The sequence below is a fragment of the Dermacentor andersoni genome, chromosome 1 (assembly GCF_023375885.2).
Source record: "Dermacentor andersoni chromosome 1, qqDerAnde1_hic_scaffold, whole genome shotgun sequence".
Taxonomy (NCBI): Eukaryota; Metazoa; Arthropoda; class Arachnida; order Ixodida; family Ixodidae; genus Dermacentor; species Dermacentor andersoni.
In genome coordinates this window covers 166,228,761-166,243,658 of record NC_092814.1, presented here as the reverse complement: position 1 = coordinate 166,243,658, position 14,898 = coordinate 166,228,761, and the positions used below count along the sequence as shown (strand labels likewise).

At 44.2% G+C, this 14,898-nt stretch overlaps 1 protein-coding gene across 7 annotated transcripts in view; it reads right to left on the bottom strand.

The window, feature by feature from the left end:
* Nucleotides 1-9,744, bottom strand: part of LOC126547063 (trifunctional nucleotide phosphoesterase protein YfkN) — a 92,217-nt gene extending 82,473 nt beyond the window's left edge. For 2 of the 7 annotated variants that reach the window (XM_055062727.2, XM_055062728.2), the window contains exons 1-3: nt 9,099-9,742; nt 6,227-6,457; nt 2,634-2,720 (exon numbers count right to left, since the gene is read on the bottom strand). In XM_055062727.2, coding sequence (XP_054918702.1) covers nt 2,634-2,720; nt 6,227-6,401 — 262 coding nt within the window. In that variant the 5' untranslated portion in view covers nt 6,402-6,457; nt 9,099-9,742. The other 5 variants (XM_055062729.2, XM_055062724.2, XM_055062726.2 and 2 more) reach the window with 5 other exon arrangements.
* Nucleotides 9,745-14,898: the final 5,154 nt, after the last annotated feature.

The window sequence follows — 14,898 nt, the reverse complement described above, 5'->3', positions numbered from 1 at the left end:
TGCATCTGTGTCAAATATTTTCTTCTCTCTATTTTTTGACAACTGCTCATAAGAATGCAGTTGGTTAAAACAGCCTCACAAATGAAATTTTTAATGAACTAGGAATGGTATCTGCATACACCCATGAATGTGCATGAGGCATTGCCACCTTTTGCAGTTTATTAAAGGCGCCTTGCATCACTATTTACAAAAGGTGTAGAGTGTGTATGGTATTAAAAAGTATACACATACCTCGATATCTTTTACAGAAAGGAGTCTTTTATAGCACCTTGCTTGAACAGAGCCATTGGCAATTGAATGCTGCTGCTACCGTGTTCTCACTGCTTCCAGTGCTTCTTGTCCTTCCTATTGTGCTCAAAGCTGCGCTCAAAGTCCAGTGACTAAACTTGTTTATTTACAATGTTTAAAAAAAACTATGCAGACCAAACACACATGTCGGAATCCATGTGAAGTTTCAGTGAAGTGGTTAATTAAATCCTGTACAACTAACGGCAGTGCGTACAATTGTGTTTCCTTTCATCCAAAACTTGCAAGAAACCTCTTGAAATGTTTATGGTTATTCACTACAAAAGTCATCAGTTTATCATCATGCAATTTTTATGTTATATGCACTACACCACTCAAAAGCCATATCAAAATGAACACCACATCAGGCAGATGCAAAGTGCAAGATGTCTCCACAGCGATGTCACAAGGATGAAGGCGGTGTATAACAATAGTTGAGGGAATAATGGTGACTGCAGGTGTTTGCACAGATAAGTGCAACACATATCTGTCTACGTTTAAGCATTCTGTATTTCTTGTGTCACAGTAGCACATACCCACTATTGCAGAATTGGCCAAGAGCGGGCACAGACCCAGTGGCACATACCCAATTGACAAATCAATGAAAATAAAGTCAAACAAAGAATCCGCAGAATATAATGCACCATTCCATTAACAGGTTGGTGGGCTTTAGAGATACCCGAGCCAACATTATTTGTTCAGGTTTTATGCAGAAATTAATTTTTTTGTTACGCAGAACAGAGGTGTGCTTACTCGCATTACTTTGACAGTCAGCATACAAGGATTATATAAGCCCATTCGCTGGTACTAGCATTTAGCATCCGCTGAGATACTGACATACCCAGCAGACAGCAGCCACACCAACTGATTTCTGGAGCAAATTAAAGTAATAAATACTTCTATCTCAGTGCTTTCACTGCTGCTGAAGCATTGTCAGGTTCTATGGTAAGCAAAATTGTAATGAAAACAACATGCATAATTTGGAGTGCAGGGCCCCTTTAACCCTTTCGCTGTCATGGACGTACCGGTATGTCATTGCGCTTCCTTCCCACAGTGTCACTGACGTACCGGTACGTTCTCTATCGTGCATTCAAAATTTCGCGCCTGAGCGCAAAGCTGGCGCTCCTGGACTGGCCACACCATCTGTTGACTCATTCTACAAGTTCGTATTTTCACCCCGACTTGTGTTATTCTATGTATTGAATAGTACGGTGCGACTGCCACTCCCCACTTTCTCTTTGTTGAGTGGCGCAGTGGCTCCGCGTTCGCTGGATCATGCGTCGCGCACGTGTGGTTATGGGTTCAAAGGTTGTTCTGCCATCTCCACTGGTTTGAAGGTTTTTATTTTTCTTCTGTCGGTGTGTCTGCTACGGCGCGTCAAGTTCAGACGCACGTGCCGTTGCCTCTCCGAAAAGAGTGACTCGACTGCTGCTTTCGCTCTCTCGCCGCACCCTCGCTTCCGACTTGCAGCAGTAAACGTAAAGCCCTTCGAACTTTGTTTTAGCCTTTTTTCATCTCCCTCTGTCTTCTTGATCACACAACCTCCCATTTCTCTCTGTTGTGCAGGCGACTGAAAGCGCATCCTCCCTGCGCGCGGTTACTTTCGGATGGCTGAGCGCGCGGGACCTTCGTCTGCTCTTTGGAGCGGTGGCTCTGCCGATTCAGAATACAAGCCAAGCTCAGATTTGGACTCGGACAGCGTCTCATGCGAGGAAGAGATGAGTTCCGCATCGTCAGATTCGGATGTTGAATGGATGTTATAGTCAGGCTGATGATGATGATGATGTTTACTAACAACAGCTGCAGAACACTGAAATGTGCATATTGCATTGACTATGTTATTTGTATACCAATCATAATCAAAAATAAATTGCTATATTCATTCCCTGTTATGTTCGCTCCCTGAAACCAAGCCGACACTGGGGGTGTGTCATGGCCAGAAAGGTCCGACAGCGAAAGGGTTAAGGAGCTTCAAGTGGTCAAAATTAATCCAGAGCCCTCTACTACGGTGTCTCTCATAATCCTTGCATTGTTTTGAGATAAACACGACAAATCACAAAATGTTTCTTTTTCTTTTAATTTCCTCTATACATGTACCACCCCACTAGGCCAAACAGCCAACCCTTCCTTAATGCAATTAATGAGCTAGCAATTTTTCATAATAGTGCATTAATTGGGCACAACACAGGACATGTGCAAGAACACGAAACATTTCCCATGTTGATGCATACACATAAAATGCATACTGCATTAAACAGTCTTAGATTGGTGGGGCCAGATTTTTCTCTTCATATGCTTAGCGTTTACATTTGATCCACTGGTCATTGACTGCAGAGAGGGTGACTCACCAAAATCATGGTTTCCATAGACGGCACAGTCAACTTTGCAGCAATTTAGGACGGGCACCATCTGTTCCCCTTTGGTGAATGTACTCACTGCAAGTGAAAGCAAAGACTGAATGCCTGCGTGTCCCTCATGCCAGAGTGCAGTTGAAAGCTTAATATTCACTCTGAGAAGAGCCTTTTCTCTTTAACCTATTTCCCGATTCCATGAAGTGGATGCATAATCAAATTAAAGATGTTGGCACAACACAGTAGACTTCTGTTAATTCAATATCAGCTGATTCAACAGTGTTCTGAAGTCCCGAAGCTCAACTAAAGATTTTTTGAAATTGGTTAAATCTAATAATAGAGATGACCTGTCAACTACAAACGACGACAGACACATAATGACCTTGACAAGGTGAATTGCTTTAATGATTACTTTTGATCTGTATTCTCTAGATCCGCACCGAACGAAACTTCAAACCATTCATTTTTTGCCTTAATAAACATGCAAGAAGTTGCCAATGATAATCATGGGAGTACTAAAACTATTACAAAATATAAAGCCAAATATTTCAAATCTTATAAACCCTGTGCAAGTGTCTTCTTTAAATATGAATTGACATAAACAATCTGTGTCTTGCAACCTCAACATCTCTAGATGATTGGAAAGCAGATAATTTCATACTGATTCATAGGATGAAGCACAGAGACAGTCACAAATTATCGCCCTATTTCCCTAACCAAGCCACCCCCGTAAGACATTGGAATGTGCACAGTAAAAAGTACCTTCACAACAATGGCTTTTCTGCAGTACTATACCCACATAGATTTACATCTGGCCACGCATGTGTCGCACAATTCCTTAAGTTATCACATACTTACTTAGTATGATGAGCAAAAGAACAAGGTAAAAACGGGAGCAAACATTTCGACAAGTGGACTTGTCTTTTTCAAGGCGACATATGCTTTCTTCGGCACAGTATATATAGGTCGGGTTCTTCTAAAGGGGAGAGGGGGTAAGGCGTGTGGGTGCGACAACAAGCGACGGTGTGTTAGCAGCGAGGGTGTAGAATTGAGAATAAAGGAGTGCTGCGCACAAGGCCGCTGACATGGCCGTGTGCCAGCCGGTGTGTCAGCGGCTTGCACAGCATCCCTCTATTACCTGCCTCGCTGGTGGTCATGGGCTATAGTGTCTCTGAAAGAGATAATAGAAGGAGCAGCAGGAAACACTGCTCGGGAAAAAAAAAATTACTGAAATGGAAAAAATAAATAAATAAAAGGGAAAAAAGGAAAGAAAGGAAGAAAAACCACTAAGCAACCAAACTAAGTGTTGTTGCCTATAGCTTGAAATTCTGCATAGCAAAGAGATTCTAAAGCTCCCTTTGAAACATTTATGCCTACTGGTTGCAACGTCTTGAACTTATGTATAAGATATGATTCTCTGTATTTTCTTCTCGTTCAGAACGGAAATTTGACTGTAAGATGTAGAGTTTATGTTCATCAAAGTTATGACACGGTTGGTTGAATCGCTCAGCGACAGCATTGGGGAGCTTTTTAGTTGGGCCCTCGTGATGTCTGTTTAATCTGACGTTCATTGATTGTCCTGTTTTACCAATATATTGTTTCTTACAGAAGGAACATTGAAGCATATAAATCACATCTGAACTTGTACAAGTAAAGCTAGATTTGACTTCGTGTGTATAACTATTTGCAGTGCTTTTAATTGTAATGTCATTTTGAAGGTGCCTGCAGGTTTTGCACATGGGGCAACAACGTACTTTTATTACGGGGGGGATGATGTTGGCGATGTGTGCCCTAACATGTCTTTAAAGTTCCTGTTGCGGCGATAGGTAACCCTAGGTACATCCGGGAACGCTTTTCGCAGACGCTCGTTACTTGATCATATTGGGTGGTATTATTGTATTACGTTGTTTATGTTTGGCAGTGAATTAGAATATTTTGTTATAAAGACTCGCGGTCTGTCAGATTCTGGTGTAGGCTGTTTCTTCGCTAATTCCAACTGTCTCTTCAATCTTGACACGACATCATAAGCTCTATCGAGAGCAACTTGTGGATAGTTTCTTTCTGCTAGTGTTGTTTTAAGGTCATTTAGGCGGTGGATATAATCGTGGTCTTCGCTGCAGATTCTCGTTATTCATTTCGCTTGTCCGAGAAAAATTTCTTGCTTGCTGTGTCGTGGGTTATGACTGTTGTAGTCTAAATATTGCTGGCTATCCGTAGGCTTCCGGTAAAGTGTCGTTCTCAGTTTTGTTTTCTATGTAGACTGTTGTGTCGAGGAAGTTGATCTGACTAGGAGACTGATGAACAGTAACTTTAATACTCGGGTGAAAGCGACTAAATGGCTAATTAAGTCGGTTAACGCGCTTGTACCGTGTTCCCATATTATAAATATATCTGCAATGTAACGCAGATAGGTGTGGGGTTTTAAAGGATAGGATTTCAACAGGTCTGCTTCAAGCTGTCCCATGAAAATGTTCACATACGTGGTAGCGAATGGCGTTCCCATGCTAGTGCCAAAAGTTTGTGGGTAGTGAATAGAATCGAATTCGAAATAGTTGTGTGTGAGAACTAACCTAAGGAGTGACAGGTAAACTTCAGGTGCGTGCGCTTGGGGATTGATTGCGAGGGATTTCGATACGGCTTCAATTCCTTCACTCATGGGTATGTTAGTGTAAAGGGCAGAAACACCCAAAGGGACTAGAATAGCACGGCCAGAAAGGATTTGGTTGGCGTTGATGCCGTCGATAATTCGAAGGAAGTGCAGCGTGTCTTGAACAAAAGATGGGAGGGTGGTGGGGATGTTTGACAGGTGGTGGTTTAAGAATTTAGATAGAGACTCGGTAGGTGTGTGGTTATTAAACACAATATGCCGACCTGCGAGTTCTGCTGTAAATATTTCTTCGACGGGAACCCTATCTTTATAGGAAGAAAAAAATTTTTTAAATAAAAAAATAAGAGTAACACACTTTCTCACTTGATTCAACTCACAATTCCCATATAGACGCAATAACTTTTAAAGAAACAGTATGCTTAATTTTATTAGTAGAAAGTTTTTAAACATGCTCCACAATATGTGCCTTTCCATATCCTTCAGTTGTATAGGGTCCACCATACACAATGTCACAATGTTAGGGTGAGAAAACTGTTTAATAAACTGAGATTAACATAAAATACAAACATGTGTTCTTTAGAGGTTGCTAGGGGCGATCTTATGTCTCCCGGGATTCTCAGGAGAGTTTCTCTCTGGCACTGGTGGCCAGGGCAGGCTCGTGTTACATGCCCACCCGGTGAAGCCTGAGAGGTGCTGTTTCCATGAAGCTAAGAATATACACAATCTCAAGGCCATACAATATCACACAGTACATTTTGTAATGCAATACTATATGTTCCAAAGGAGCATCACAAGCTGGTGAGCATCACAGACTGGTTTAGCATTGTGTTACACGTTTTTTTTTTAAATATCTTGTTTTTATCACATCTTGGCTTATGTAGCTGTAGACCTTTTTGGCAGTTTACTTCACTTCAATGAGGCTCCCATTTTCCTTATTTCTTCTGGCATAGTCATGTAAGTTTTCCAAAATTGGTTTACTCACTGATGGACGGAGCCAGCACATCACCACTGAACAGGATCAATGGGTTCAGGTTGGCAAAGCTTTTGAGGGCAGTACAAAAGCGGGTGGCCCCACCGACAGGTTCACCATGTTGCTCCTCCACATTGTAGCAGTCGTTGAAGTGCAGCACAGTGACCACTTCACCTTCCTCTGGCATTGTATGCCTGCTTCCAGCTGCTTGAGCAGCTAGCACCAGCCAAACATCATCACCACCTGGTCAAATGAAGCATAAATATAAATTCACATTTAAACAAACATTAACTGGTTTCATTATTTACCTTTTAATATGATTGCTTTTCTTGTGTGTTAACGCTAAAGTTTGGAGCTGTCCAAGCATAATACACTGCACAAACCGGTGATGCATGTGTGCCACTCTTAAAGGGAGCCTGGTATGAAACGTGAAGGTTTTAGCACCCTTGATATCAATATTGTGAGTAATTCATACCTTAGCCTGCTCCAAAAATATTTATACCACACCGAGCGCAGCAGCATATGAGAGCAAATTTCTTAAACAGATGCAAGGTAGCACATATGAAATGTGCTCTTTACAGTAACTGGATAAGTATGCAGTTTGAAGTTCATCCCTTTCTACTTAACTAAAAACAGAAAGGAGTATAAAAGGACTGTGTCTAAATTTTACAGCAATTTTATGTAAAGTGCAAGCCCATAAACTAACATTATGATACTGACAGCACTACAAATGATGCTGCAGGCACTGCCTGCAATTTCAGTTCAAACCTATTGCTTTCTTCAATCTAACCAAACATCCTATCTTTATTCATTCTTTTCTGCAACTACTAAATTTACCGGCTAAAAGTGAGATTACCTATCTTGTGTAACTGATCTGTAACCTGCCCTTTATTGTGCCACTATCTTCAGTTTTCTTTCTGCATGTGTGTGTGGTGCATGTCACTGTCACTGCGATGGCTTCCTGCGAATATGCGAACAAATTGTCTGAAGTTTGTTTTTTGCTGAAAAAACATTGCGTATTCACAGGAAGCCATCCCAATGCAGTATTAAGCACACCAAAAAATTTATGAATTGTGCAATGGGCATAGTATGCATGATCCCGTTTAAGTGCGGTAAGGTTTATGTAGGCCAGTCTGGGCGCTGCGTCAACATGCGACTAAGAGAACACCTGGCGGCATACAATTCACCCGGAGCAACACATCTAGCCGCCCACTGTAGGGATTGTGGTTGTTATCCCGTTTTGGAAGATACTCAGATTATCTTCAAGAGAAATAACCAGTTAACCCATGAAATGGCAGAGGTCTACCACATAAAGAAGAGAGGATATAACCCTGTCAGCCATTTGCTACATGATAAAGAATTCAAGCTTCTTGATAGTTAGACTTTCCTTAATGTTCAAGGTTGCCTTTAAATTATTTAGCCCTTGATCCTTGACACACATGCACAGCCCTCTCACTCCATTTTTGTGCGCATATATTTGTTTCTTTTCAATAAAATTTTTCAGTCGTGCATAAGCGCCTCGTCCTGTCTTCTCACTTCGTTCTCGTCTCTGTGCGCTTTTACAGTTTAGAGTGTTGCTTGAGGCGATCTTATGTCTCCCTGGATTCTCTGGAGAGTTTCTCTCTGGCACTGTTGGCCAAGCAGGCTCGTGTTACATGCCCACCTGGTGAAGCCTGGAAGGTGCTGTTCCTATGAAGCTGCAATGTCTGGCTAAGAATATACACAATCTCAAGGCCACACAATAGCACACAGTACAATTGTTATGTCAAGAAATCTTTGCAATACCTGGTTGTACAACACGAAACTTGGTGAAAGCACATTTGTAAGCTGTATTAGCTAATTACTAGCCTAGACCACAGCGTCCAGGAGGCTTATACCTGGACTTAACCAGTGTGAACTTGGGTGCGTTGCGCACGTGACGTAGGAAAAAAAAATTAAATTATGGGGTTTTACGTGCCACGTAGGAAAAGAAACAGGCATAACAGTGCAGGTTTTGTCGCAATTGTTTTTTGCCTATGCCCTGTTCGTAACACGCTTTTGCAAGTTTACTAAGCTGGACATATATATATATATATATATATATATATATATATATATATATATATATATATATATATACGGGCGTCGAGGGCATCAGTTGTGTTGAGAATTACATGTCACTTTCGGTAAGGACATATCGACAATAAGACCCATACATCTTGCGGTCCTTTCGCAATGCCCATAACTGCCCATTCATTTTTTAAACTGATCTCAGCAGAAAAATAGAAACAGACTTCAAGACTGCACAGAGCGCGCACTGTCAACAAGGTAGACCCAATTCAGTTGGTGCGCTCCCGGAACGTTCCGTTCAGAAACAAAACAAAAAAAGGTACGTAAGAAAAAGAACAGATGAATCTACTAATACAGGGGCTACTGCAAATCAACGCCAAGCTAATGCTGCACCAACAACTCACCAAACGAACTGCGGCGCAGAACCTGTGCGCCGCAAACCAATGTTTCTTTGAGCGGACAGAGACCTTGAGGTTTGAACAACTGCCAACCGTTACGGCATAGGTATGACCTTGCCAGAGCCTTGGTTACGCAAATAGGCTAGGCTAAAAAGATCAATATTACAATAAAAAATGGAAACTTGATGCTTTCAACTAAATGCGAAATTAATAACACAAATAGCGTCAGTGGAGTAGCACAGGAACTAGATTGTGCAGCTCTCGAGAGGTGGTGACGGTTGTCATAAGTGACAATTAACACTAGCAAAATGAACCAGAGATTGTTGTTCCATCGCCAAAATGAAATTCAAGGCATACCTGAGGGTACAAACTTTTGTGCTTATTCGTTAAGCGCAGCTTAAAGGAGAATAGTTTGACCAACACGGGTTTGTACTCACCAAGCTGCCCCAAGGCTGCCGAGAATTGTTTTTGTTTCGTTTTCTTTCTTTGGCGGGGCTTTATAACTTGCGTCCTGACTTGGCTTAGCTGCAGCAGCTCTTTCTAAAGAATACAAATTTATGCAATAAAAGAATTATAAACAAATAATAGGAAGCAAAAATACTTTTTAAAAAACTGGAACACAAGCACTTGCTTCTTCTGTATCGTTTTTTTTTTTTTTTGGCTCAACGGTGTTTAGAGCACGACTAGAGTACAGTGATCTAGGAGGCTCATATAGTTCTAAAATTCTTCTAAAATTAGATACCTTCTTGGGCGTTAGTATTTTTTGCATGTGATTATGCTTGGGTTTTGTCTCAGCGTTTTGACCATAGAGACTTTTTTTTTTCTCTATGTTTTGACTACGACCTACTGAACTCCAGACCTGCACAGATCTCCCTTCTCCAGCACGCCTGGTGAGCCACCCTAGCCCATAGAGTTTCTCACTATAACACCTAGAGGGTAATCTGGCGCCACCGTCTATGGGAGTTTCTTTAAGGGGGCACCGTGCCGTCATGGGAATGACGGTATGTGTCTGGTATGTGCACGGAGGAAGGAAACTAAGGAGAGGCCCTACCCCCTCCGCGCGCTAGAAGAAAAGTGTGGCGGAAATGACGTAGTAGGTTCTCATTTTTTGCTGCTTTTTTATTTTTCTGTTGTATGGCCACGCCTTTTGGGCCACAATGGTGGGCGTTGTTATGGTTTTGAGCGCTCACACGTGTTGCTCTGGTAGGTTTCGGGCCGTGGCAAAGGCGCTGAGTGGGCGGGTTTGCGTTAGTCACCGTGTCTTGTTGCGCTGTGTTACCTGCACCGTGCTCTGCCAGATGTTGCGCGAGCGCGCGACACCACGCGCAGCGCGGCGTGGTTTCGCGAAAGATGTGAACAAGCGAGGAGGGTGGCCCAAAAGGCGGAGCATCGCCATGAGCAACGCCAAATTCCGGCTTCACTTTTGCTTCACAAAGAGTGACGTCAGGGCCTCTCCTTAGTTTCCTTCCTCCGTGGGTATGTGTATATAGTATGTGTGTCTGCGAGGCTCGTGTTGGCTGGTGTTGCAAGAGGCTTCGTTTAAAACGTGTATATGGCTACGCAAATAACGCGTTCTCAAAGTAAAATCTTCATAAAATGTTTCCATTCACGCATATTACATCTTTACTCACCCACGATGCATGACCAAGCGAAGAAAAGCAAGAACAGACGACCAACTGTTTCAAAGCGAGCGCGAACTTTGTCGTCTGTCCTCCAACTTTAGCGGCCCGCTGATACTTTTTACGTAACATGTAGTCGTGCACACAATAACAAGTTCTCATAGTTAAACAAAACATATTTTCGCGTAATAATAAAGCTAAAACAGCTTTTCACGTGCTGTTCTAGTAGAAAATGAATCATCGTGACAGACGGAACGGTACTTGCCAAGCGCGTCTTCAAGGTGTCCTGTCTCTACGAGAACGATGCCAATCCGAATCCACAATATACCGGCATTCCCATGCATACACGGAGGAAGGAAACTAAGGAGAGGCCCTACCCCCACCGCGCGCTAGGAGAAAAGTGTGGCGGAAATGACGTAGTAGGTTCCCATTTTTTTGCTGCTTTTTTTTTTTTTTGTTGTTGTTGTATGGCCACGCCTTTTGGGCCACAATGGCGGCGTTGTTATGGTTTTGAGCCACGGAGGAAGGAAACTAAGGAGAGGCCCTGACGTCACTCTTTGTGAAGCAAAAGTGAAGCCGGAATTTGGCGTTGCTCATGGCGATGCTCCGCCTTTTGGGCCACCCTCCTCTCTTGTTTACATCTTTCGCGAAACCACGCCGCGCTGCGCGTGGTGTCGCGCGCTCGCACAACATCTGGCAGAGCACGGTGCAGGTAACACAGCGCAACAAGACACGGTGACTAACGCAAACCCGCCCACTCAGCGCCTTTGCCACGGCCCGACACCTACCAGAGCAACACGTGTGAGCGCTCAAAACCATAACAACGCCGCCATTGTGGCCCAAAAGGCGTGGCCATACAACAAAAAAAAATAAAAAAGCAGCAAAAAAAATGAGAAGCTACTACGTCATTTCCGCCACACTTTTCTCCTAGCGCGCGGAGGGGGTAGGGCCTCTCCTTAGTTTCCTTCCTCCGTGGTTTTGAGCGCTCACACGTGTTGCTCTGGTAGGTTTCGGGCCGTGGCAAAGGCGCTGAGTGGGCGGGTTTGCGTTAGTCACCGTGTCTTGTTGCGCTGTGTTACCTGCACCGTGCTCTGCCAGATGATGCGTGAGCGCGCGCGCTCCGCGCGCGACACCACGCGCAGCGCGGCGTGGTTTCGCGAAAGATGTAAACAAGAGAGGAGGGTGGCCCAAAAGGCGGAGCATCGCCATGAGCAACGCCAAATTGCGGCTTCACTTTTGCTTCACAAAGAGTGACGTCAGGGCCTCTCCTTAATTTCCTTCCTCCGTGCATGCATACCACAGCGCAGCAGCGCCAGATTTCCCTCTAGGTAATGTAGTGAGAAACTCTATGCCCTAGCCTGGTCTGGATGGATGAATGGATGGATGGGTGGGTGGATGGATGGCGGCTATATACCCTTTGTAACGGGCGGCGGCTGGCGCCACCTAGCCTTTTGCTCCCCTTCCTATTTTATTATTATTCTTTTTTCCCCTTTCTTTATATCCTCTTTTCCTTAACCTAGTTTTCACTCCCCTCCTCCCCCCAAAATAACTATCTAAAACAGTAGAGGAAACATTATCTCCCCGGTTTATAGTATTATCTATCCCTTGACTTCCTCCACCAATCCTCTAGCCTCCCCTTCGTTACTGCCACTCTTTTTTCGTCTATTTGCCCTCGTTCCCCGGGAAAACCTAATGCCCCTTCCATATCTGCCACTGTTCCCTCTGCCAGGGTTGGGCGAAGGTCTGTGCATCTCAGCACTATATGCTCAGTGGTCTCCATTTCGGCTCCGCATGCTGTGCACCGAAGGTCCACGTCTTCAAATTTAGCCCTGTATGTTTTCGTTCTCAAAACCCCCGTCCTAGCTTCGAATAATAGTGAGCTGCCCCGCGAGTTATCAAATAAGAGCTCTCTCTTAATCTCCTGTTTTTGTGACCTATACATTGATAGCGCTGGCTTTCCAAGCATTCTTTCTTCCCACATTTTTCTTTCCGTCTCCTTCACCTCCTTTCCCACACTAGAACCACGTTGGACCCCCTCCCTCGGCTGTAGGTATCTATTCCTCAGCTTCCTCGTTCTGAGTGTCCACTTTGTGTTCAAACTTTTCATGTACAGATATTTGTACACTTTTCCTGCCCACCTTTTTTCCTCCAGTGCTGGGAGTCTCTGTTCAAATTTTAGTTTACTTATTGCCTCTCTACCTTCGAATGACGTCCATCCCATGTCCCCCTGCACTCCCTCATTAGGGGTGTTCCCGTGTGCTCCTAAGGCCAACCTGCCTTCGGAGTTCGCTACGCGCCGAGGTTGCTAGCTCCTGAGACGCTTGCTAGACTTTGCGACAGTAGTCAGTCTGTTCTGTGAGTCAGCAGAGTGAGTTTTAATCTGGCGACCGTAGAAGTTAGTCTTTATTCTATGACCGTAGCCAGTATAGCTGTTCTGTGCCGTAGCAGCATGGCGTCTCGCTTGTAGTGTGGTGATGTGGTGTCCGTGTAGCCGTGTGTTTGGGCTTTATAAGTTGGTTCTTTATTCTATGATGCGGGATGGTGTGGGTGTGGTCGATGTTGTCCCTGCAGGTGGCAGTTATGCAACCGAAGGATGGTCGATCCTGTTGAAGTTTACGGCGGTATGCGGTTTTCAGCGGTCACACCTGTTGCAGGAGTGTCGCTCGACGAGGTTACGAGTTTGGAGCTCGAAGCTGTGGTCAGATTCCTCGTTGGTGTTCCGTATTTCTCTTCGCGCGGGCGCGATTGTTGCAGAAGCCGCTGTCGCGATCTATCGTCGCGATGATAGATCGTTTTTTATTTATTATTATTATTACAAGTACTGATCCAGCTGTAGGGCACATGTAACCGACAAACGGAAATCTCAGGAGAGCACCTGTGATTATAATAAAGCAGGCGGCGCAGGAACACCAGGGCATCCAAGGGACAATGGGGGGATCAAAGCTCGAAGCAGAACGGTATGTAGGTTGGGGCCGCCGAGGCAGGTGTGTGCCAGGGAGTGTTCGCCCGGACAGCTCCTCTGGCATGCACAGCGGTGCCTCGCAAGGTCGAGATACTTTGAAGGCACCTGCCCCCATGATCGTTCTTTTGCCTCGGTGCAGTGAGCAAAATTAACCAGTATAATATGGAGGGCATCCGGTGCACTCGCGAATGCGAGTCATGGCAAATGTAGCTCGCGTCGCCTGGCGTGTGTAGTAATATCGGAGTTGTATGAACTTTATGCACAATACGCTTTGTTACGGTACCTTAAAGCAATGGGTCTAGAGGACGGTGTTGGTACGTTTTTTCGTACCGCCCTAATCCTATACCCCCCCCCCTACAAACACACACACCCCCTTTTTTTTTATATGTATACATACAATTCCTTCCCATGACGGATTGGCCAGTTCAAGTTGTCAACTTGTCATAGGAATTACTGTAATAAACACAATTCCACGATCGGATTGCTTACTTTTATTGTAACACTGAGAACTACATAGAACCTTATTTTGTATATGTGAGAGAAGTATAGGCCTTTTGCACACGTGCATATAAAAAGCTTAATCCAATGTGCAATACACAGACAAAGCAGCTGCTGCAACGTGAACTGCATTGAGGGCCACACAATACACGCGTAACTAAAGGTGCAAAATATAGAGGGAAGCTTCAAGATACGCTCTGTAGCACTGCAAACTATAACATGTATGTGTACACTAAATGTTCAAAAAAGCAATGCGTCAATGTCCCATTTGCCTTCAAGTTTAATATTAAGTTCAAGTTTATTACGAGCATATGTACAAGAGGAATCTGCTGACACACCCGCAGTCAAGGTGGCTGTTCGAGGTGTGCTGGCTGCCTCAGTGTAAGAAAAAGAAAGAAATTGGGTGAATGTCGACACTAGTGCCACTGCTTCTTGTCTCTGACCTGCACATGCCTCCGCGGCATCTTTGTTGGTGGAGTCTGCACAGGTGAGCTGGCGTGGCGAGGCGTAGGAGTCATCTGAGAGAAAGAGTATCATTTACATGGAGAAGTGCCTGTTCACATTGCCTGTCGTTTTCCCTCAAATGCTTCCTTGGTGACTAGGGTGACACACCCGCAGTCAAGGTGGCTGTTCGGGGTGTGCTGGCTGCCTAAATGTAAGAAAAAGAAAGAAATTAGATGAATGTCAATACCAGTGCTATTGCTTCTTGCCTCTTACCTGCATTTGCCTCCACGGCCTATTGGCTTGCAGAGTCTTCATGAGGGAGCTCCTGTGGCTAGGCGTAGGCATTGTCTAAGCAAAAAGAAAAGGCCATTCAAATGGGGGAATTATGGAAATAAACGCAGTTCTTATGTCTGCTTCTTGCACTGTTCTTGCCTAAAAGTTTGCAAAGATAGTGTCCAGAATGCATCAGCACTTTGACTGCTTTTGCTTTTTAGCTGCAGGTGTTGCTGTGAGATCCTTTGTATGGCTGCATGCAGCATTGTAACACTTGGTGAAGGCATTTGAAGTGGTAGCTAAAAATATAAAGAATCATCCTTGTCTGCATGAATGCTTTCAATTTCTAAATGCAGTGGCAACTACCACTATTGGTGCAAGGCCCCCCACATCTATGCGCCAAGTGCCATAGCTCGAAACTGAATTTTTCCTTTAGTGTTT